General features: G+C 46.1%; 7 protein-coding genes across 7 annotated transcripts; 4 read left to right on the top strand and 3 right to left on the bottom strand. All coding sequences in view use genetic code 12, as the record gives it.

The window, feature by feature from the left end:
- Positions 1–498: 498 nt before the first annotated feature.
- FOB63_003504 (uncharacterized protein) lies at positions 499–3261 on the bottom strand (the record flags this gene model as incomplete). The annotated part of the gene is made up of 1 exon (XM_002615369.2): positions 499–3261. The coding sequence occupies one exon, from the start codon at positions 3259–3261 to the stop codon at positions 499–501; it is 2763 nt and encodes a 920-aa protein (XP_002615415.2).
- A 504-nt stretch (positions 3262–3765) lies between these two features.
- On the top strand, positions 3766–4614 carry FOB63_003503 (mitochondrial 54S ribosomal protein bL21m; the record flags this gene model as incomplete). The annotated part of the gene is made up of 2 exons (XM_002615371.2): positions 3766–3829; positions 4151–4614. The coding sequence occupies 2 exons, from the start codon at positions 3766–3768 to the stop codon at positions 4612–4614; spliced, it is 528 nt and encodes a 175-aa protein (XP_002615417.2).
- A 230-nt stretch (positions 4615–4844) lies between these two features.
- Positions 4845–9242, bottom strand: BCK1 (mitogen-activated protein kinase kinase kinase; the record flags this gene model as incomplete). The annotated part of the gene is made up of 1 exon (XM_002615372.2): positions 4845–9242. One exon carries the CDS (start codon positions 9240–9242, stop codon positions 4845–4847), a length of 4398 nt encoding a protein of 1465 aa, XP_002615418.2.
- Positions 9243–11100: 1858 nt separating this feature from the next.
- On the top strand, positions 11101–14832 carry SFI1 (Sfi1p; the record flags this gene model as incomplete). The annotated part of the gene is made up of 1 exon (XM_002615373.2): positions 11101–14832. The coding sequence occupies one exon, from the start codon at positions 11101–11103 to the stop codon at positions 14830–14832; it is 3732 nt and encodes a 1243-aa protein (XP_002615419.2).
- Positions 14833–14871: 39 nt separating this feature from the next.
- ECM39 (dolichyl-P-Man:Man(7)GlcNAc(2)-PP-dolichol alpha-1,6-mannosyltransferase) lies at positions 14872–16776 on the bottom strand (the record flags this gene model as incomplete). Its single annotated transcript, XM_002615374.1, has 1 exon — positions 14872–16776. One exon carries the CDS (start codon positions 16774–16776, stop codon positions 14872–14874), a length of 1905 nt encoding a protein of 634 aa, XP_002615420.1.
- Positions 16777–17513: 737 nt separating this feature from the next.
- On the top strand, positions 17514–18722 carry FOB63_003499 (uncharacterized protein; the record flags this gene model as incomplete). Its single annotated transcript, XM_002615375.2, has 1 exon — positions 17514–18722. The coding sequence occupies one exon, from the start codon at positions 17514–17516 to the stop codon at positions 18720–18722; it is 1209 nt and encodes a 402-aa protein (XP_002615421.2).
- Positions 18723–19177: 455 nt separating this feature from the next.
- TIM54 (Tim54p) lies at positions 19178–20512 on the top strand (the record flags this gene model as incomplete). Its single annotated transcript, XM_002615376.1, has 1 exon — positions 19178–20512. One exon carries the CDS (start codon positions 19178–19180, stop codon positions 20510–20512), a length of 1335 nt encoding a protein of 444 aa, XP_002615422.1.
- Between the last annotated feature and the right edge of the window lie 24 nt (positions 20513–20536).

Here is a 20536-nt window from a genome sequence, read left to right as displayed (position 1 = left end):
TTACAAACTAAAACTACAAATTAAAACTACAAAATAAACTACAAATTTAACTACAGATTAGAATCAAGTTGCGTCGAGCACGAAACCATCTTTCACACGAGTAATATAAACAAAAAATCATGGCTCGGATTGTAACCTTGGGAAACATATTTGCCCGTTGGGGAGGATATCTTTAAGCAATTTTCTGAAATGATGTTTTCTGTCAGATGCCCATGGATTTCCTTCGATGGTAAGACGTCCCCGTCTACAATCCCAGTATTTGAATGCCTTATCTTGCATTTAGAATCCTTATTGTAACCCTATTACATGAATAAATCCCAAATACCCAAAACATAAGTAGCCTTAATAATGCATTCTGAGCTCTCCTACATCTCCACCGCATATCTCTGTGCCACTACAACCCTCAAATACTATCATTTTATTAGCAGTCAGCTGCTCGAGACATTTCATCTCTCGTAGAAGCTTTCCTTCAGATCGTTGCGAAATCATATGTGGCCCTCAGCCTCGGCTGGCTATCCGGGTCAATGTGTTGGCGTTTCCTTCCGCCAAGTCGTCATCATCATCACTATCGGAACTGCTCGAAGATTCCTCGCCCAGGAGAATATCGTCGGCAAAATCACGAAGCTTTTCATTAATGAGCACACCTTGTGGGTCGTACAAAGGATGGGATTTTTTGTAGGACATGCCGTCGTCGTTCGGGTCAATGTAGTCATCGTCGTCGTCATCATCTCCGCTGCTAGTAATAACGTAGTCAGCGGGCTTGGGCTCTTCTTTCTCAAAGTCACCTCTTTTCTTCGTCTTCATGTGCGGCGAAGACATGTAGTCTCCACCAGAACCCTGGTCTGCGAGCTGCTGCGACATGTAGCTGGCAAAATGATCGTCGTCGTCTTCGGATTCGGACTCATCGCTCGAGTTGAATTTCACATCGTGTGCTTCGCTGTCGCCATCGTTAATGTGGTCGCCATCAACATCTTCATGGAATTCCTCCTCCTTGTACGCGTCCTCGTACCTGCTTCCTATGAGGTCATGATCGACGGACGGGTCAAGATTCAAAGTGGGATTCAAGTCGCCTTCATCAATCACCTCGCCTGTGCTTTCGTCAAATGTGTTGGAGCCCTCGTCATCGTCTATGTCGCTTCCTCCCAATATGGCATTGTACTTCTTTCTTGTGTCATACAAGACATTGCTGACGTATTGCTCCCACACCTCATCCTCCACTTTTTCGTCGATTAGCTTGCTGACGGTGTTGACGGGATACAATTGGATAAACTTCACAACCTCTTCAGCAATCAAAGTTAAATGACCCATGTACCCCAATCTCATGCCAAGATGCTCGGCTTCGTATTCCGAGCATAGCCTCTGGCTTTCTGTGATTTTATTCGTGATGGCTCCGGATGCGAAAATGTCAATCGCAAGGAACTTGTTGAAACCAATATCCATGGATCCATTCAACACCTGCTGCACAATATCGAACACGACATTGTGTAAGAAATTGTTCCATGGGAACTTGAAAAACATGGACAAGATGTTCGAGATGATTTGTGTGTCGAAAAGAGCAATCTTGAGGTAGTCGCCAACCACCGGATTCTGCCGAATCTGTTCCTCTGTCAAGTTAGCGTTTGCGTGTGGCTCTTCTTCATCTCCACTGTTGACGTTCCGTCCAGAAGAAGTCTCTTGCAACTTCGAGTTGAACGAATCGATGGTGTCGTTAAAATCACCATCGTCATCCATGCGACGAGCCTTGAGCTCATTTTCAAATTTTTTATTGACTTCAATTTCAGCCTCGAGCCTTGGTTTCAAAATCTCTTCGGGAACTTCAATCACTTCATTGTACTTGAACCCGACAGGATCTATCTCCTTCATTTTCACTCTGAGTTCGTCTCTAATCTTTACAATGTCATAACCTTTGTTGTCGTTCAACAAAGCCATATTGGAGCAATGCAAGAGTTCAGCTATCAACTCGCAAATCTTGAATCTTTCAAACCCCAAAGGTTCTATTTCGCCGAAAGTCGTTTTGAGTTTGAGGTTCTCCTTTGAGCTCATTAGTAACTTGTTAAATTCGTCAATCTTGCTTCCAAACACTTTCAACAAATGTCCCAAGTAAATTGGGTCACGGCCCGTGGGCGGATGACTTTCTAAAGTGATGTAGAGAACAGGCAAAATATCATAGTCGGAATTGTTCTTTCGTATAATTTCAATGATAATTCCAACTCCATTGCCGAGGGCATACCCTCCCATTAACATTATGTCACATAGACGACTCATCATCTCATAAGAAACCAATTCCCTGGTCAATTCGTTAGGGCCAATGGTGGAATTATCTGTAGTAGAATTCGCCGAGATTGTAATAAGGGCTTTGAGAAAATCGGCAGCAGACAGTTGTCTCACCAACAGGACATCGTAAGTTGAGTCTGACGCGTTCGACACATCTAGAGCATTTATAAGCTGAGAAATTAAGTGCTGCTCTTGGAGAAAATCAATGATGCCTGTAGAATTATCAGGTTTGTCCGTGGAGATGAGCTTCAACAAGAAGTCCATGAGCGGCGGGTTATCCAAATGCTTGATGAACTTCTCCACGAGATTGGGCTGATTATCTATCAAGTAGGTGATCATTTCTTCACACTTCATATCTAGCAAATGCTCCATGATTTTCATGAAGTACGTGGCCAAATTTATAGATAATGGCGGTTCGAGATCAAGAATGGCCCATAGTTTGTTCAAGTTGGATGTGGATTCCATAACGGTATCGGTCAAAGACCAGACATCTGCGCTCAAAATCTCGGCGGCCAAAGTGGCACAGCGGTTTTTCTTCTCCTCCAGAGTTTCAGGCACAGACTCTTCAGCATCATCGTCCTTCTCTTCGCCGTCAGGCTCGGACTCGTCGTCGTCTTTGTCTTCTTTGTCATCCTTGTCTTCTTTGTCTTCATTTGTTGAGTCTGACGTGGATTCTTCCGTTTTTGGCGCTTCTTCCAACTTTAACTGCACAAAAGAGTCTTCGATGCTGGAATCTGGATCGTTGACCAGAATCAACAAGTCAATTAGCATACTGATGACTTGTTCATTTCTCAAAAACTCCAAAAGCTGCGAGTTGTTGGACATTAACTCTTGTAGCAAGTCGCTCTCGTCCAAAAGCTTCATTAAAGTTTCAGACGTGGCCTTTTCGTCCTTCAGGGCCGTGCTGATGTCGTAGTTCTCGAATATCGCCGATATGTTGGACAAGGACGTGAATCCATTACTTAGTTTCCAAAATGAGCCGGACATGATAGGAATCTGGGGACATAAAATCGTAAGCGGGTGGGAAACGAACGAAGATGAACTGAAGAAATGAAGATGGCAATGGCTATATCAGCAATCAATAGGCTCCGGGCAGGATGGTAAAGACAAGAATCAAGAAGGGAGCGGGTCTTTTGTTTCTTTATGATTTCTATCACACGAAAGGAACGCTGTGTCAATAGGATTTCTCGGTGAATAAGCCGCAAGCAACTTTGCAAGGTGTTCCCCACGAAGCTATGTGTTTGCAAGGAAATGCAGAATCAGGTACGCCCCGAAACAAGGAAAAAGAAATAACAGACGGGTCTCTGTAAATTCCGTGAACACCGCCGTGTGTGTATCTCTGCACAAGACTGTAGTTGGATGCCAGGTGGATTCAATCCGATGAAAAAGACAAGGGATTTTTAATGGCCACTAGAGTGAGGCTGGATCTCGACAAGGAAATTTTTGTTCGCGCTCGAACTTCTTTTATGGGTGCGACACGAAGCTCGGCCTATGGGAAGAAGAACAGAAGAGGACGGGTTTTATGTTTTTATGACGGAGCTGCTTGACTGCTCGTGTCTTGGTTACTTTGCTTTTTGTGTTTTTTTTTTTTCTTTGGCGTTTTATGTTGTGGTCCGTTTTGGCTACGGTCACCTGTTTCGGATATACCACTTGGGCCAAAATGGGCCAAAATCCGAGACACGTCCCTTGTTTCTGCTTACATTTCTTACACACTTTTCATTCGCTCGCCACTTGCTCTGAATACTTATTTTCCTCCGTATTTCCTCCTCTTACCCTTGCTCTGGTATCGTGTGCAAATCACATGATCTCTGGGTGTCTTTGGTGCACGGGTGTGCTCCCCCAGTAGTTTTTCACCAAAAAAAAAAATCTCTTCTAGCGACTCTGGACATGTTCAAGACCATCGTCACGGGCAGCACGCGCTTGCTTTCTCACGCGGCGCCTCTTCGGACTTCTGCGGCCAAAGCAGTTCCCGATTTGGCGCCTTTGAAATTCGACTCCAACGGCAGCTCCAGCTTGTACGCCATTTGCAAGATCCACAATATGCCCTACTTGGTTTCGAAAGGCGATCGGTTGGTTTTGCCATACAAGATGAAAAACGTCAAGGTGGGCGATGTGTTGAAACTCAACAACGTCACCAGTATCGGGTCGAGAAACTTCACATTCAACGACGACAATGGCATTCCGGAGCTGGCTTTCGAATTGACGGCGACTTTGGCCGAGATCACAAGAGAACCAAAGTACCAAGTATACAAGAAGAAACAGAGATGCAGAAGGTTGAAGACGGTGGATGTTGAGCCGTACCAGACCCACTTGGTCATCAGCGAGTTGAAGTTGAAGTGAGGTATATCATGTAAATAGCTATTGTACATTACCATTTGACGATGCGTACATTTCATTTGACTGATGCATAGATTTTCATTTGACTACATTTCATTTGACTGTTGCGTACATTCCACCATTAAGCCATTCCATTGACCGGTACTGACTGGTGTACTTCCCTGTCTTAGACAGCCTCAGTACTGTTCATTTCCATACTTAAGTAATTTCCTTTCATGACTGGACATTCCTATCTACATTCTCCGCCGTGTAGAGTTCAACACATGGCTCAACCTCGTCTTGCTGAAGGAGAAGTTGGGGTCTATGCTCATGAACGGATGGTCTAACAACTCTGCAGCAGTAGGCCTCTTTTCTGTATCAATGGTAAAGCACTTGTGGAGGAAATCTTTCGACTCGTCACTCAATTCCTCGGGGATTGGCGGCGCCAACTTCGTCTTGCCGATCTTGTAAATGGCACTCACCACTGCCTCGTTGGACCACGGCCGTTTTCCTGCAAACATTTCCAACACAACACAACCAAGCGACCAGATGTCGACTTTAGCACTGTAGCCCTGCTTTTTGTCTGCCACCATGCTATGAATCACTTCCGGCGCCATCCAGAACACCGTGCCTTGCATAGACATTTCAGCATTGTTACTGTAAATGTCCTTTGATTTTTTGGAGATGCCAAAGTCAGAAATCTTGCATGTTCCATCTACCTCGAGCAAAAGATTGTCCGCCTTCAAATCACGGTGAAGAATGCCGTTGGAGTGGATGTACTTCAATCCTTCGAGAACCTGTCTCGTGATGAACTTAACGAGTTGTTCATCGAACTTTCCATATGATTTCAAGCATGAGGAAATGGACCCGCCGGCAACATATTCCAAGAACAACCGGTAAGTATTCTGCTTTTGCTCGAATCCCAAGTACTGGACGATATTAAGGTGGTCCAAGTCCTTCATGTTTTCGACTTCCTTATGGAGCGCATCCAATCCCTCATTGGACGTATTACCCTGAACAACCACTTGTTTGACTGCCAACATTTCTCCTGTGGTGACATTAAGAGCCAAATAAACAGAGCCAAAAGAGCCGCGGCCAATCAACTCACCCTTTATCCACGCAAACTCTTCCAGTTCTCCGTTATTCTTGTTGGAGATCCGGCTCACAAAGCCCTTGTCAATTTCTGCAGACGTCACTTCCACCACTTTCTGGCCCCAAAGTTTAGTATTAGTTCTGTGTAAGGTGGGAGAAAAGTTCTTCACCTCTTTGGCGTCTTTGGTGCTTGCGGTCCGAGCAGCTCTGATGCTGGCCAATCTCTTAATTCTTGCTTCGTTCGCAACAATACGAATGGATTTCATGCTGCGGCGAAGCTTAGGCCCATCACCATAGAAAAATTCGTCGTCGCCATCTTCATGCGGATGGACAGGCGAAATGTTGGCGTTGGAAAACGTTCTCGAAATGGACACTTTCCTTGAAGCAGGCTGAGACGGTTTTGTTTCAGCTGGGTCTGTAGATGCATCAATAATCGGCTTGTCCAAATTAGTATTGGGGAAATACTTTTCAAGATTACTGTAAACTTCTTCCACAGGAGGTCTCACACTCATGAGGTTGATTTCCAGAACTTTTGCTGGCCCGACGATTTTTTTCGTTGGCTTGATAAAAAAATCTTCGTCGTCTGAGCCACTGTTGCCCGTGGAAATGGTGCTGGTATCGAGTTGAGGGGCGTCAACAAAGCTTATGTTGTTCTCTGTGAATGCACTAGGCTTGCTATGAATACTTTGGAATCGAGACGCACAGCTAACAGAGCTTCGAATGGAATTAATGCTTTCGCCCGAGAGCGACGCATCGTCCGATTTGCTGTTATTGAAGCTGGACATGGAGTTCTTTTTGTGGATTGACATAGAATTGGTCTTGGACGGTGGTGGCGGGGCCTTGCGCTTGGCAACAAAACTAGCTCCTTTTTCTATATCTGAACCCAGCGAGGGAGCTCTCGAAGCGGATCCAGCCGGAGTTAGATCTGAAGGTTTTGTTGATTTTTCGTCCTTCAACGCATGAATTGTGGAAGCCGATATTGGAGAGACGGCTACATCTGTCACCGACGAAGAAAAGATGTTGGGGATGAGCCGTGGCGCCTTGCTTTCAGATGAAGACTGGCGACGCTTGTCGAAGTCGATTTCTCGACCCTCTTTGCGCACCACCAAGAAGGAGCCTGTTGATGACGCCGCGGGAGAAGCCTGTGGTTGAGGAGATGAAATAGGCTTTGGAGCCAGTGGGTTAGGGGACACCGGCGCTAGAGTTGCCGTAGTCAAAGGAGGAAGCGTGGTTATTTTCGAGTTGGGTGGTGGCCTTCTGTTGGGCATCGAAAGCTTCATAGGCACAAAAGGCATGGGCATTTTCGCCAGAGCCTCTTTCGTCTTTTCTGGTGGGCGTCTGGCGTCTTTTGTTTCTCTCGCCAGCGCCTCAGATATTTCCGAGAGCGCAGACTGGTCCTTGAAGTTCAAATAGTCAATGTTCTTGTCCCGTGAGTCCTGCAACATGTACTGCGGCGTTGCAGGATACATCTTGCCATTATTTTCGCCCGTGGTGTCAAAGGACTTGGAGTCCGACGACGTGCTCGAAAACGTCCCTGTTCCGTGTGGCGAATGGATCGTTTGCTGGACTCTGAGCTTGACCAAGCGTTCATGGCGAAGAACATGGAGCATTTCACGTTCGGGCAAGGCGTCGCCTGGCTCGGCATCAAAGTCCGTGAGATGGAACGTGATGGCACCCACATCGATGATGTCGACGGCCCGGATGAAAGCAAGACGCACGCTGGCAAACTCCTGGTTTGCGTCGATGCGGGTGGCCACAAACGTGCAGTTGTCCCGCGTTAGCAAGACATGGGTGAGGTCGGGCGCAAACCCCATTTCCCTGGGCAAAAAGCGGGCGGCGAGGGTTTCAGATGGTTTTTCCTTGGGCCGGTCTCCGGAGTCGAAAACATCTCTACCCTTGGAAACACGAGTGTTCTCTTTGACTTCTCTGTCTCGCGGCTCTTTCTCCTTGAAGTCTCTGTCGTCGCGTTCTTTGTGGCTTTCTTTGATGTTCTGCCTGATGCTTTCCCGCGAGCTCTCTTTGGAGCTATCTTTCCCGTTCTCCTTAGTACTGTCCTTGTCGCGGAGCTCTCTGTCTTTCTCGCGAAAGAGCTCGCGGTGACTCTCCTTGGGACTTTCCTTGTATGTGTTTTCGTGTTCGTTCCGCTGATGCTCTCTTTCAAAGTCCCGCTCGCTCTCGTACTCTCTATCCTTGGGCCGCGGCTTTTGGGGCTTGGCCGTGCCCGAGTGCACCTGTTTCACCAATCCAGCGGCCTTGTCGCCGCCGTATTTGCGAAGCGTGCTAAAGAGCCCGCTTTTGCGTGATCCTGGAGTCGAATACGGCGACAACGTGTCCGAGTCCGACGACCCAGCACGGTTGTGTTTGCGGAAGAGCTTGTGACCATGCAAATACTCACGCGGCGTGGATTTAGTGGGCGGATCAACGTACGAGTATGGCCGTGGCTTGGATGTGGCGGTCGGGGATGGCTGCATCCAAAGCGTGGCAGAAGACTTTCGGCTCTCGGGAACAGAATAGTCCTCGTCTGGCGACTGGATGCACGGATCGTCCAGCTCAGCGCGGAGCAACGCAAGAAAGCGAGGAACGCTGGCCGAAAGATCGTCGTGGCCCAAGCGCAGTGCTATCAGGCGCCACACGGCCGAGCTGGCGTCGTAGTTGCCCAACTCGAGAAACCTGTTGCCCGAGATCTCGTTGCGGCGGAACGTTTCTTTCCATTCGTCGGAAAAGCCGTGCGAGTCGAGCCACGCGAGCACATTGGGCATCAGCCATCGTTGGTGCGTGTCCAGTCTCTGAGTGCTCATGGCGTAGCGCAAAAAACGCTGCTGCGAGTTGGCTTTTCCGCTGGCCGTCGAGCCAAGAGAGACCGTGGAAGACTCGGAGCTGTGGCGGGCGTGTGTTTTGAGGGCCGGAGGCCGTGCATCCAACGGCAGCGATTCTGTCGATCTCGAATGTCTTTTTTCTAGTCTTTCGGGCCGCTCGAGCCTTTCGTTGGCGGTTTCATGCTCTGCTTTCTGTCTGTTGTCCTGCTCTGTCTTCCTCTCCTGCTCTGACTTCTTCTCCTGCTCTGTCTTTTTCTCCTGCTCTGCTCTCTGCCTGTCTAAGTTTTCCTTCTCTTCGAGTTTGAGCTTCTCCAGCCGAAGCAGGCCCGTGCTGCCATAGGTTTCGATAATGCGGATGGCGCTCGACTCGCCCAGCGCCCGCGATTTGGGCGGCAGCACCAGCCGAAGCGTGTCGACGTCGCTGAGCAGCGCCTTGGGGCTGATGAAAGTGTCCAAAACATCCAGCGGTGGTTTTCGAGGAAGCGCCACCTGGAGCACCGAGTCGTCGGCCTCGGAAAAGCTGAACAGCGTCATTTCGCCATCGTGGTCCGCCCGCCCGAGCGCCGAGTACGCGTGTTTCTTGGGTGGGAAGAAATCAAAGTTGTCCTGGACAGATAGGTCGGGGCGGTTTGGAAAGCCGCTGTCCGAGACCGCCCGCGGCGACAGCGGGCCCAATGGCGGCCGGTCAAGAGGCGCCCGGATCCGCTGGAAGTCGTAGCTGACCAGGTGCCGTTTCTGGGCCATGGTGATTATGGTTTGGGTTTGGTTTGGTTTTGGTTGAGGTTGGTGAGGTTGTTGAAATTGTTTAGGTTGTTGAGGTTTTGGTTGAGGTTTGGGGGTATGGAGGAGACGATTTGATTTTTGGACTGGAATCCTGGTGTGGCTGGATCTTCTCTTGTTGTGTGGGAGTTATGTTGTAGGATGATTTATATAGAAACATCTAGCATTGTGCGCATTACATACAGTGAGACAGGGTGTTGAGAACTAACTACTAAGATGCTATATGCACACCAGTTATATTCTCTAGCTCATGTATTTTTCACTACAGACTTACCTTGATCACATCGCGGCCTCACCGCGGCCCTCCTCCGTGGGATCGCCGCGGACCCCTCGGACCTATCGTATCTCGTCGGGATCTCCCTATCTCATATCTGTCCTCTCCTATCTTATCTTGAAGGTCACTTCCGTAACAGTCTCTGGTATATAAGATCACTACTTTTCTCTCTGTGATGGATTCTTCTCTAAGGATCATCCCATCCCTAAATATCAATCCTAACTATACGTTAATTATCTAAAATGTCAAACCCAATCGTCAACACTGAAGGTACTCGCTCCAGCTCGTCCTCTAGTGACTCTTTTGGTTCTGTTATCGATTCAACAGCTAGAAATATGAGAGTGCATAGAGCAGACGCTATTGCGCTTTCTACTTCACACAGGGTTGGTTTTATTTTTGGTTATGGTGTCTTTTGTGACTTTGATAGGCTTTTGAAGAACAGATCAGCCTGGTTTTGCTTTTTGCCGTGCTTGCTTTTGCATTTTGCCGAATTTTTTGGCAGCCGCTGTTATCCATCTGTATCCACTTGAGGCTCGTGTATTCCTTTCCATTCTACTACTTTATGAGATCCTCTATATGAAGCGACATCTCGCTCCACATTCCACTGTAAGTCACTCCTGTTATTTCTGATGCTGCTATATTTTCTAAAACTCTGATGACTCCTTTACATTTCCTTTGGTCGCAACTCAATATTTCCGATAATATCTGGTTACAGATATTTGTCATCTACTTGTTGAACCTAACATGCACAGCACCAGTAAAGGTGAACTTAGGAGGGAGAAGATACAAAGACGTAGAAGATATATAAAGACGTAGAAGATACAAAGACGTAGAAGATAGAAAGACGTAGAAGATCCAAAATCCTTGACATAACAATTGCATTTGGGGCAGTTTTCGCTGTGCCATGGTTTCGCAAACTAATAACTATTGCATAATGAAGGTCTGAACTTGTCTTTGATTCTGCTCATTTGGAACGATTCCCAATATCGGCAATACTATCAAAGAATTACTTTACAAGAGTAATGTTCTTACCAAAAAAAATAAGACGTTTCCCAAGGCATGTGTATCTCCCAAGATCCAAATCTGTTTTCATCAACACTCATAATAGTATAAGTAACAGAAGGAACATTGCAGATTCATTCGCTTGATTATCCCTTTTATACAGCGTATTAATGTTTTTTTCTATACATACTTCTCTTGGACATCCAATGTCTTTGTTCTGTGCTCTCAATATCTTTTCTATAGTCTCACTATTCTCAACATCTTTTCTATAGTCTCACTATTCTCAACATCTATGCTACTCCCAACTTCTTTTCTCTGTACCACAACACATCATACCATTAATAGTCAAATTGAGGACTGAATAGTCTTTAAGCCCGGTGCCCATTTTCTTTGGCCTTTGCAACCGTTGGTTCCTGCATTCCACGTCTCTTATCTGCATACATCTCCATCTGTTTACCTAATATCATAGCTTGATCTGAGGCTTCTGTGGGGACACTGCTGTGCTTGATTCTCTTTCTTCATTTCTCAGTCCCTGCTTCTGTCTTTATGAGTTTGAACCATGCCATCCACGATATAGTGCACAATCTCCATATTCTCCAACAATACCAAGATACCACTTTTCACCAAGAATCAACCTTTCGTCTGCTTCTAGAAAGCGTGGTCCATGCGCTTTGCTCGCTCCTCCGTGTTGATACTGCGCCGTCACATCTTCAAATCTCTACGGATGTTTTTGGAAAACTGACTTGGGCGCTCTTCCACAATGCACATCCAGACTTCCCGACCCATGCTAGCATATTTGAGTTTCTCCGATCGGCGCCGCCTGAATCGCATTCAGCCCGTCTCCTTCTGCTTCTTCGAGACTTGGATCTGCAGGCCCGCCTAAAAGAGCCGTACTCTTCGATCTGGAATCATCTCTCGAAGTTGGTGCTGTTGTTTGCACAGCGTCACAAGTCTTCGGAAAAACGCTTGGTAGACTACGTGGCCCGATGCTTTGCGTACGAGTATGCGTACTTGCTGGGTCTTCAGTCGCAATTGGATGACGTTGCGCTGGATACGGAAAACTTGGCCCATGCTGTGGATAGTTTCCTTCGACGGCACGACAGAGACCAAGATTCGTTCCACAACTATGACGAGGCGCCGCAGGTTTCCCGGCCGCTTAATTTTTCCTCCAACATTCCGAGTTTCTCTCTGGTTTACCATATGTTCCTTGAGTTGTCTCTTTTCAAATCACATGAAACTCCAGACTGGGATATGCTGACATACGCCAAAGTCTCAGTGGATTACTTTCGCTCTTCACATGCCATCGAACACATGGATGCAGAAACGCTGGACTTGTATCAAATCTTCTGCGATTTCTTTTTAGGTTCTGAATCTGAGGATGGGCTTCTTTCAGAGAATCTTCACGACATTGCTCGTGAAGTGCTACTTCTTTATTTCGAAAGCATTTCACTATCTCCTCTGCAAAATACTGAACTGAAAGACTTGTCAAGGGCACAACTTGTGGAGTTGGTGTCTAATTTGGATGCGGTGGTTTCCATTCTCAATGAGTATGATCTAGACTTCAACCCCCAATTTCCACAGTTTTTCAAACACTATCTCTTCTTGGTCTACGAGGATCTTGCTCACTATGCTTCCTCGCAAGATTACAGCTACATTGGTGAGATTCTCGACACTGTCAGAGCAATTGCTGATTTTGAAAATTCTCCACTAGAAGATGAAAGCGATCTGATTCGCAACATAGTCCACAAACTCCATAGTATGCAATTTTCCATACTTCTGCCTCGCTCTGGACTGAGCTTACTAATGCGTCTTGCCGTTAAAGATATGGATCGCTTAACTTCTTTGTTGAGAAATGCTTTTACCCATTGGAACTATAGATTGCTTGGCACCGCTCAATTGCATGTGCTCTATGAAGATCGGTTTCTTCCTGGCTTGAAAAAGCGCCAATCGAAGCGATTTTTCTCTATTTGGTATAATAAGAAAATGCGGTATAGCGACTTGACTCGCCATGCTGCATCTTATAGTGACAAGAAGCTTCTTGCAAAATACCTTACGTCCAACTGGATTGAAAAGCTTCTTCAGCTTTCACAAGCAGAAATGAAGGGTGAAGTGTTCCAAATTAAACCGCGGTTTAATATATGGAGACGCAAGTTCAAGGTCCTTAAGGACTTGGAAAAACGACTGGTTGATTTGGCCAATGCTAAAGCACTCAGATTTTCTTTTACCCGGTTGAAATTGAAAGTAGACAAAGTGGGCGATTTGGAAGATACTGCAGCTGATTTTCACACAAGAAGTGCTTCCAAAACTGATATTGTGCTTTTGAAAGAGTGTTTTCTACTATGGTCCCACAAGCTTCATTCTGGAATATTCACACCTGCCACCTCGAGTGAAAAATTGTCAAGATTAGGGGAATTGAATAAAGGGTTTGTCTTACGCAAGCACTTTCGTTCCTGGCGTCAACGAACTTTACTTTTACAGGCCGGCAGTGAACTTGAGAAAAGATCACGATTCCTTCTTAAACATAACTTCCTTCATTTGTGGCAAGTACGTTTACAACAGCACTACACATACCATTTACATGTCACAGAACGCGATAGAAGGCTTACAGCGAATGCATTCAGTGCTTGGAAAACAAGTTTGAGGCATAGAACAGAGGCATCTGAATATTATAAAAGAAATCTTTTCAAGCGAGCTTTTAAGCAATGGAGATTGAGCTTCGCTTTTTCCAACTCTGCCGAAAACCGGCAAAGAAAGGATGTAATACTCGCTTTCCAAACGTGGAAATTGGCGACAAAAAGTAACCAATTCCAGTTTGTTTTCAACTCAAAATTAAAAACGTATGCATTCGATTCTTGGGCAGACTCCAGCCGAAAAATTAGTGAGAACAACGTCAAGGCAATAACGGCCTACGAAATAAACTTGTTGCGGAAACATTTACTCTTGTGGGGTTCTCGTTTGAACATGAACAGTGAACTTATAACTGTGGCCGACTTGAATTTCCAAAGAAAATATCTTAATAAGATGGTGGGGAAATCTTCAAAACACAGGAAACAAGAAAAGGTTGCGAGTCAAGTTTTACAGAAACGTATGCCTCTCGAAGAGAGAATGACCACTGGTGTGATTCTTCGAAAGTGGAAAGATCAGTATTTGAGAAGATTTGAAGACTTATCACGCAAAGCAGTTTGCGATTTTGAGCAAGGGTTTAGAAATAAGAATACTACTCGCTTGTTTTTCAAGTTTTGGAGGCGGAGATTGAAGAATGTGCACCAGCATCAGAAAAATCTACATATTCGTCTTGAACACTTTTCTGGCATGAATGAAGTTGGCAAACATTTTTTTGAGCGTTGGGTAGAACGAACAGCATCTCAGCACCACGCATTGGAACAAAGCAAGAATTTCTATAATAACTTACTTTACAAGAAGTATTTGTTGGCGTGGTACGAAAAGTATGTTACCAAAGTGGATTACTTGGCCGATATTGCTGAGGAGATGATAGGCCAAAAGGATTACATGTCGCTTCTCGAGAGCTTGCGGAAGTGGAACTTGAAACTTATCAAGATTGTGAAAAGAAACAACCAAACGTGTGCTATGTTTCGGGAAAAATGGGAGAAGGCCAACGCAAAATCGCTTTTTGAGTTATGGTTACACAAAACTCGGCAACGGGAGCTTTTGCTTGATGATGAACAAGATGGAGAATACATTGAAGCGAACTCCACTTTCGGAAGCAGTCTGTCGCCGCTTTTCCGGAAAAACCCAAAGCCAACTTCCAACAGTGTATTTGACACTGCAAGCTATCTCAACACACCTGTGAAGAAGCAAGTACAAGGCTTGTTTACCCCGCAACACAGAAAGGGCCCCAGTCCAACAAAGCTTCAGGAAACGAATCAGAGGATGAAAGTGGACCGAATGGACGCTTTGATTAACCGCTACAAGCTGGCCAAGAAACCTTCGAGAAGCCTTCTTCAGAATCGCGTACGGCTCTCTCCTCCGAAACTGAAAACCGACTCCACTTTACCAATGAAGCCACCTGCTCCGCGTTTTGAAACACATTCATCCAGCTCTTCTCCAGAAGCTACGTCTTCGCCAGAAGCTGCGTCATCATCTACTTTGATGGAAGACAGCGCCCTTTGGAGCACAGCTAAAAAACTCAACAGGATCAAGCCATTGGTCATTCCGCCGCACAAGGAAGACAATGAGTTTCGTTTAATGTCAGTGAGCAACTTAAGGGCGAGGCTTACACGGAATAGTTCTTCAAATGTCTTTGACGACAATTCCTGATCATATTACGTTTATTATTGTCTGAGGTTTATTATCTTGTTAGGCATGTTGTTCAGCCTCTTGGGAAAATTCAGTCTCCAAAATGTCCTCAACAGCATCAATCTCCTCATTGAGAGCTTCACGGATAGCTTGCGGCTCCACTTCTTCAAGGGGCTCTTGCTTCAATTCAAGCGGTTCTTCGTTTTGTTCCTTTTCTTCTTCTGGCAATGGCGCATATTCTTCTATAGGCAACGAGTCCTCGGAGACTCTTTTGTATACGAACATAAAGTCACGCAATACCACACCGTTTTTGAGAAGGTTGAAGAGCGTTGTGGGCTCCCAGTTCTTTGTGTCTTTCCACACTGATTTCACAAAAGCGTTTCTGGATTTCGAGTCTTTGACCACCGTAGAAACTGTTGTGATAAGACCAACAGGGTTGATGCCCGCAAACGCTGGTACAGCCTCGAGAAGTTCCCAACTAGTGGTGTCCAATACAACATCCTGAGGAGGATGGTTCATGTCAATTGTAGTGATCAAGTAATCGAAATCTTTCCAGAGTTTGAGCACTGCCAGCTTGTTTTCCGTCTTGTCAAAAGTGATTGCAGAGTCGTGCAACTCAGTGAACTTGGTAACTCCAGTCATGCAAGCAGGAACATCCATGTGGACGGTGATGTTCTGTTGCGGAGGGTTTTTGAAAAGATAATTGTCGAGATAAGAAATGGCTTCTCCACCAGGATAATTGAAGCTGGACACAAAAGCAATGAACGCCGAAATCGACCACGAGAGAAGGAAACTGCATGCCACAAACAAGAGCAAGAGCTTATGTGCCAACAGCGCAGTGCGTTTCCACCAGAGGTGAGACAATCCAATAGCGGCCGAAAGTGTGAGAATAGGAACGATGTAGATAATGAAGCGCCACTCTTTATGAGGCTGGCCCGAGATGAGGGCCACGAAAATCAAGGCGGAAAACACCAACACACGGATGGAGTTGCGGGCTGGGTGGGTGATGATGAGATTGTTGTTCTTGTCCAATTTTGGAGGGCTTCCGTCATGGGCTGGATCGTGGAAAAGACCAACAATGGCCAAGGCCAAGACATGCGGCGGACGGAAAAAGTTGGGAATGTAATTTGCAAAGTATGCACTGTAAGGCTCGACGCCCCATTCGACCGATTTTCCGTGGAGAATATTGAATTGGAAAGCCTCCAATTCTGGAATAAGCCAGCGGCCCCAGAAGTACGAGTCAACAGACACAGTGAGGGCCAAGCCAACAAGAGCGCCGGCAGCTAGCATGAAGAAATTGGTGGTGACGGGGGACTGGCCAAAGCCAAAAGAAGACACCAAGGCAATAACCGAAGCGAAAACACCCACTTCGAGACGGAACACCACGCCTGCAAAAGCCATGAGCGCCAAGCCAGACATGTCGCCGAGAATCAATCTGCTAAAGGCAAGCGAGACAATGGGCAAGGCAAAGAAATTGGGCAATGTCCTGCTCAGGTAGAAGAGAAGATGGAACTGCGAAAGCAACAAGAGCAAGAAGAAGAAGCCCACCACGCCGCGGCGTGTCTTTCTTTCCTTGTAGACAATGGCATCGATGCTGTTTCTGATGGCCAGAAAGCCCAAGATGTTGAGCGTGGCCAAAATGCCTCGCGCCATCACTTGAACATGCAATTGACCAAACTCGGAGTTGGTGAGAATGGAGTAGCCCACCAGCTGGGAGAAAAACACATCGGACGCCTTCAAAACAGCGGCAACAAACAACGAACCGACAAAGGACCGAGGAACAACGCCAGGGAAGCTTTTGTGGTCAAAGTTCTCCAAGACTTTGGCCGGGTAGACGCCAAAGTTCAAGATATCGTGGATCGCTTGCATGTTGAAGGACTCCTCCACTTTGGTGTAGGGAGCAAGAAGCAAATAGCCCACCACCACCGAGGTGAGGAGGATATCCAAGATCCACAGAAGCTTCATTGTAGTGGAGAAGTGGAAGAAAGTGGTTGAAACCTGCACTAGAGCCGTGCGTAGAGAAGGCTAAGTACATATAGAAGAATGAGAGGAAACAAATGAAGAAGAAAGAGTCAAAAGAATTGAAGAAACGAAGAATGAAGAAAAGAAATGAAGAAATGAAATGAAGAAATGAAATGAAGAAATGAAGAGATGAAGAAATGAAGAAATGAAGAAATGAAGAATGAAGAAATTGAAAATGAAGATGAAGATGAAAAGAAGATAGTGAAAATAGAGTTTGAAAGTAATGAGTAGACAGATATGGAATTGAGATTAATGAAACAACTTGAGAGGCTGCAAGTAATAAAGAAATGAAATAGAATCAAATAGTCAAGAGAGAGTAGAATAGGTTTGAAGAGAACAAGATTAGTCGAATAGATGAACAGATGGTTCATAAAGATCGGCATATCGATCAACTGGCATGTACCGCAAGAAAGAGAAGAAAAGACCTTCTAATACCGTTGAACGAAAGACGTAACCTTATCGATGTTACAGCTTCGAAATCGGAGACTAGTTACTTGAAGGGGAAAGCGAATTCATATTCTATTTTCAATCTCTGTCAATTTTCTCCTCCTCCTCTTTTCTATTCTTCTATTCTTCTATTCTTCTATTCTTTGTATTTTTATATTCTTTGTATTCTTCTATTTCTTCTATCCTTTCTTTTCTTCCTCCTCTTACCTCTCCATCTTAGTGCGAACTACCACATGGACGATATTCCCGAGTTGGTGGAGGAGCTTCCGCCCGACTTCCAAATCAAACCGCTGTATCTTGCCACCGTGGAAGACACGTCGGCGTACGTCCCAAAACCGGAAAATAAAGACCGTATTCCCGTCACCATCGTCACGGGCTACTTGGGTTCGGGCAAATCCACCTTGCTAGACACCATAGCCCGCCATTCCACGAAAAGATTGGCCATAATCCTCAACGAGTTCGGCGACACGGCGGCAATCGAAAAGCTGGTGACGGTGCTCGATTCGGAGAAAGGAGCAGTGCAAGAATGGCTCGACTTGGGCAACGGGTGTCTCTGTTGCACCGTCAAGGACAATGGAGTGTTGGCCATTGAGAATCTTATCGAAAACTCAAAGGACAAGATCGACTACATTTTGCTCGAAACCACCGGCGTGGCCGATCCGGCTCCCATCGCCAAGATGTTTTGGTTGGACGACGCTTTGTCTTCGTCGATTTACATAGACGGCGTGGTAACCGTGGTCGATTCCTCCAACATCCTCAAGTGTCTTGATGACGTGGGCGGCCACTGGCATCGTGCCAACAAGCATATTCTAGCGGAGAACTCTGTCGAGGCCACGGCAGAAATGGTGGAAAGAGAAAAACAGCTATTAAACGAAGGCATCACCACAGCCCATTTGCAGTTGGCTTTGGCCGACACCATCTTGCTCAACAAGGTAGATAAGGTGACGGAAAGTGAGATTGAAAGCATCAAAAACAGAATCAAAACCATCAACGGCTCGTCGCCCATGTACACCACTAGTTTTGGTGACATTTCCTTGGAGAAAATCTTGGACTTGCATGCTCTAGAGGCAAACTCAGACAAGTTGTGCAACCTGGTGAGCGTCGCCACAGACTCGAGCTATCATGATGACCGCATAGTCACGGTGACCTTGGAAACACCTTTCTTCACTGACGCTTCTGGCTTTAAAAAGGTGGAGTCGTTCTTGCAGCAGACTCTTTGGGAAAACGTGGCTAACGGACAGCCTTTGGAAGTTCACCGGGTCAAGGGCATTCTCGTCTTCAATGACGACGTGCGTGTCATTCAGGGCGTGAGGGATACCTACGACATCATCAAAGGAGAAAACTTGCATCCGGACATTAAATGCAATAAGCTAGTGTTTATTGGTAAAAACTTGCACAAGAAGGATTTGCAGGCAGAATTGGACAAGCACCTCGGCTCATAGCAGGAACAAGAGGAAATCTAATTGACGATATCAAAAACATGAATGAGAATAAAGAACATTACAGATCAGTGTAGCACCTATTCTCGTGTAACTTCGGTGAATTGAGAGAATGTAGTATTAGATTTTTTGCTATCCCAGTTTAGTTATCGATTTGAGCCGCCCATGCTCCCATTAGCGTAATATGAAGCACATATCCGGCTGATCATCTGCGACGAAAACCAATGGACTATTTAATTCTTACGACTACGATATAAGCCACGCCATTGACAAATTGTACTTCCTCCCATACTTCAAAAAAGATTAAGGCATTCCTTATCATTTTCAGCCCTCTCTAATGAATTTTTCGGCCATCATTTGTACATATTATTTCAGTGGGCCAAAAGTGGAGATGCTGGTGTGCATGCAACGCAAAACCAAAAGATTTCAGCTCATTAGTGTTCATCTTGTCCATCGCCATGTCTGACAACAAACCGGGTGACAAGATTGAAAACGCCCCTGCTACGAAAGCAGAAGGCACAAAAAATGCTGATGCGGCGAAAAAAGTCAAAAAAAGCTGGTCCAACCCAGCTCTCCGGGCCATGGGAATTCCTCGCATTTCGCTTCCGTCCAGAAACTGGATGATTTTCTGGTCCGTGTTGGCGTCTATTGGAGGAGGTATCTACTACGACAAGCAACAGCAGAAGAAAATCAGAGAAAAATACATGGCGCAGGTGGAAGCTTTGAGCAAAGAAGTATACCCAACCGAACGTCTTCCTCGCAAAGTATCGGTTTTCATTGCTCCTCCGCCCAACGATTTTCTTGACCAGTCAATGAGCCACTTCCGCAAGTACATCAAGCCTCTCTTGAACGCTGCTGCGATCGATTTCGAGGTTTATACTGAGAACAGGCAGGGCGACATCCGGTCTCAGGTGGCAGAGAGAATCAGAGACTTGAGAAAGCAGACAGTGGAGAAACAGCGACAGAGGGAAGAAGACGCCAAGAAGGAAGCATACAACCGCTCATGGACTAAGTTCTTCAAGGAGGACGTGCGCAATCTTTTCAAAAAAGCCCCAAAGAAAGAAGAACAAGAGGTTTATGTCAGTCGCCACGACATGTACACTCCTGTGGACTTGCTTGGGCTTTATAGAGTGGCCGAGCCTGTCAAGCCGGTGAGGGACGACGAAAATGATATTTTGCATGCTGGTGGTGTCATTTGCGTGGGTAGAGGCACTTATAAAGAGTACATGAACGGTGTTCAAGAGGGCCTTTTGGGACCGTTGGAGAAACCCGCAGAACCTGTGCCTGAGCCTGCTGCAGAGTTGCCAGAGGGAGAAAACGAAAGCAAAGCTGAAGAAGTTGAGGATTTCGGCCAGAAAGAAGGTGCGGAGCAGAAAAAGCAAGAACCGGTGCCAAAACCATACATCCAGCCGGCCGATTACGCCTCGGGGACTTTGGCTCCCGAATTGGATTTCACAGAGGTGATCCGCAACGACAAGAACGTGCCAGTGTTATTTGAACAACCATTGTCTGTGTTCGCTATTCCGAAGTTGAGTGGATTCATGAACATCCCAAGAAAAATCTACAGATACTTCAACACCAGAAAAATGGCAGAAGAGGTCTCGGAGAAAACATTGCCCATCATCTACGGCCGCTCGAGGCCCTTTGAGTTCAAAGACCGGTTCTTGGGCAAGGAAGAGGAGTTGGATTGGCCTAAGAAATGGGTTGAAAGAGGCCGTGCAAAGAACAGCGAATGGGTGCAAGAATTGGAGGTGGATGAGCGTATTGCCAACAGAATGCGTGTGTATGAGTAGACTGTAAATAGATATCCATGAATG

This window comes from Clavispora lusitaniae, assembly GCF_014636115.1.
Source record: "Clavispora lusitaniae strain FDAARGOS_655 chromosome Unknown tig00000105_pilon, whole genome shotgun sequence".
NCBI classification, from domain to species: Eukaryota; Fungi; Ascomycota; class Pichiomycetes; order Serinales; family Metschnikowiaceae; genus Clavispora; species Clavispora lusitaniae.
This window is presented reverse-complemented; position numbering and strand designations above follow the sequence as displayed.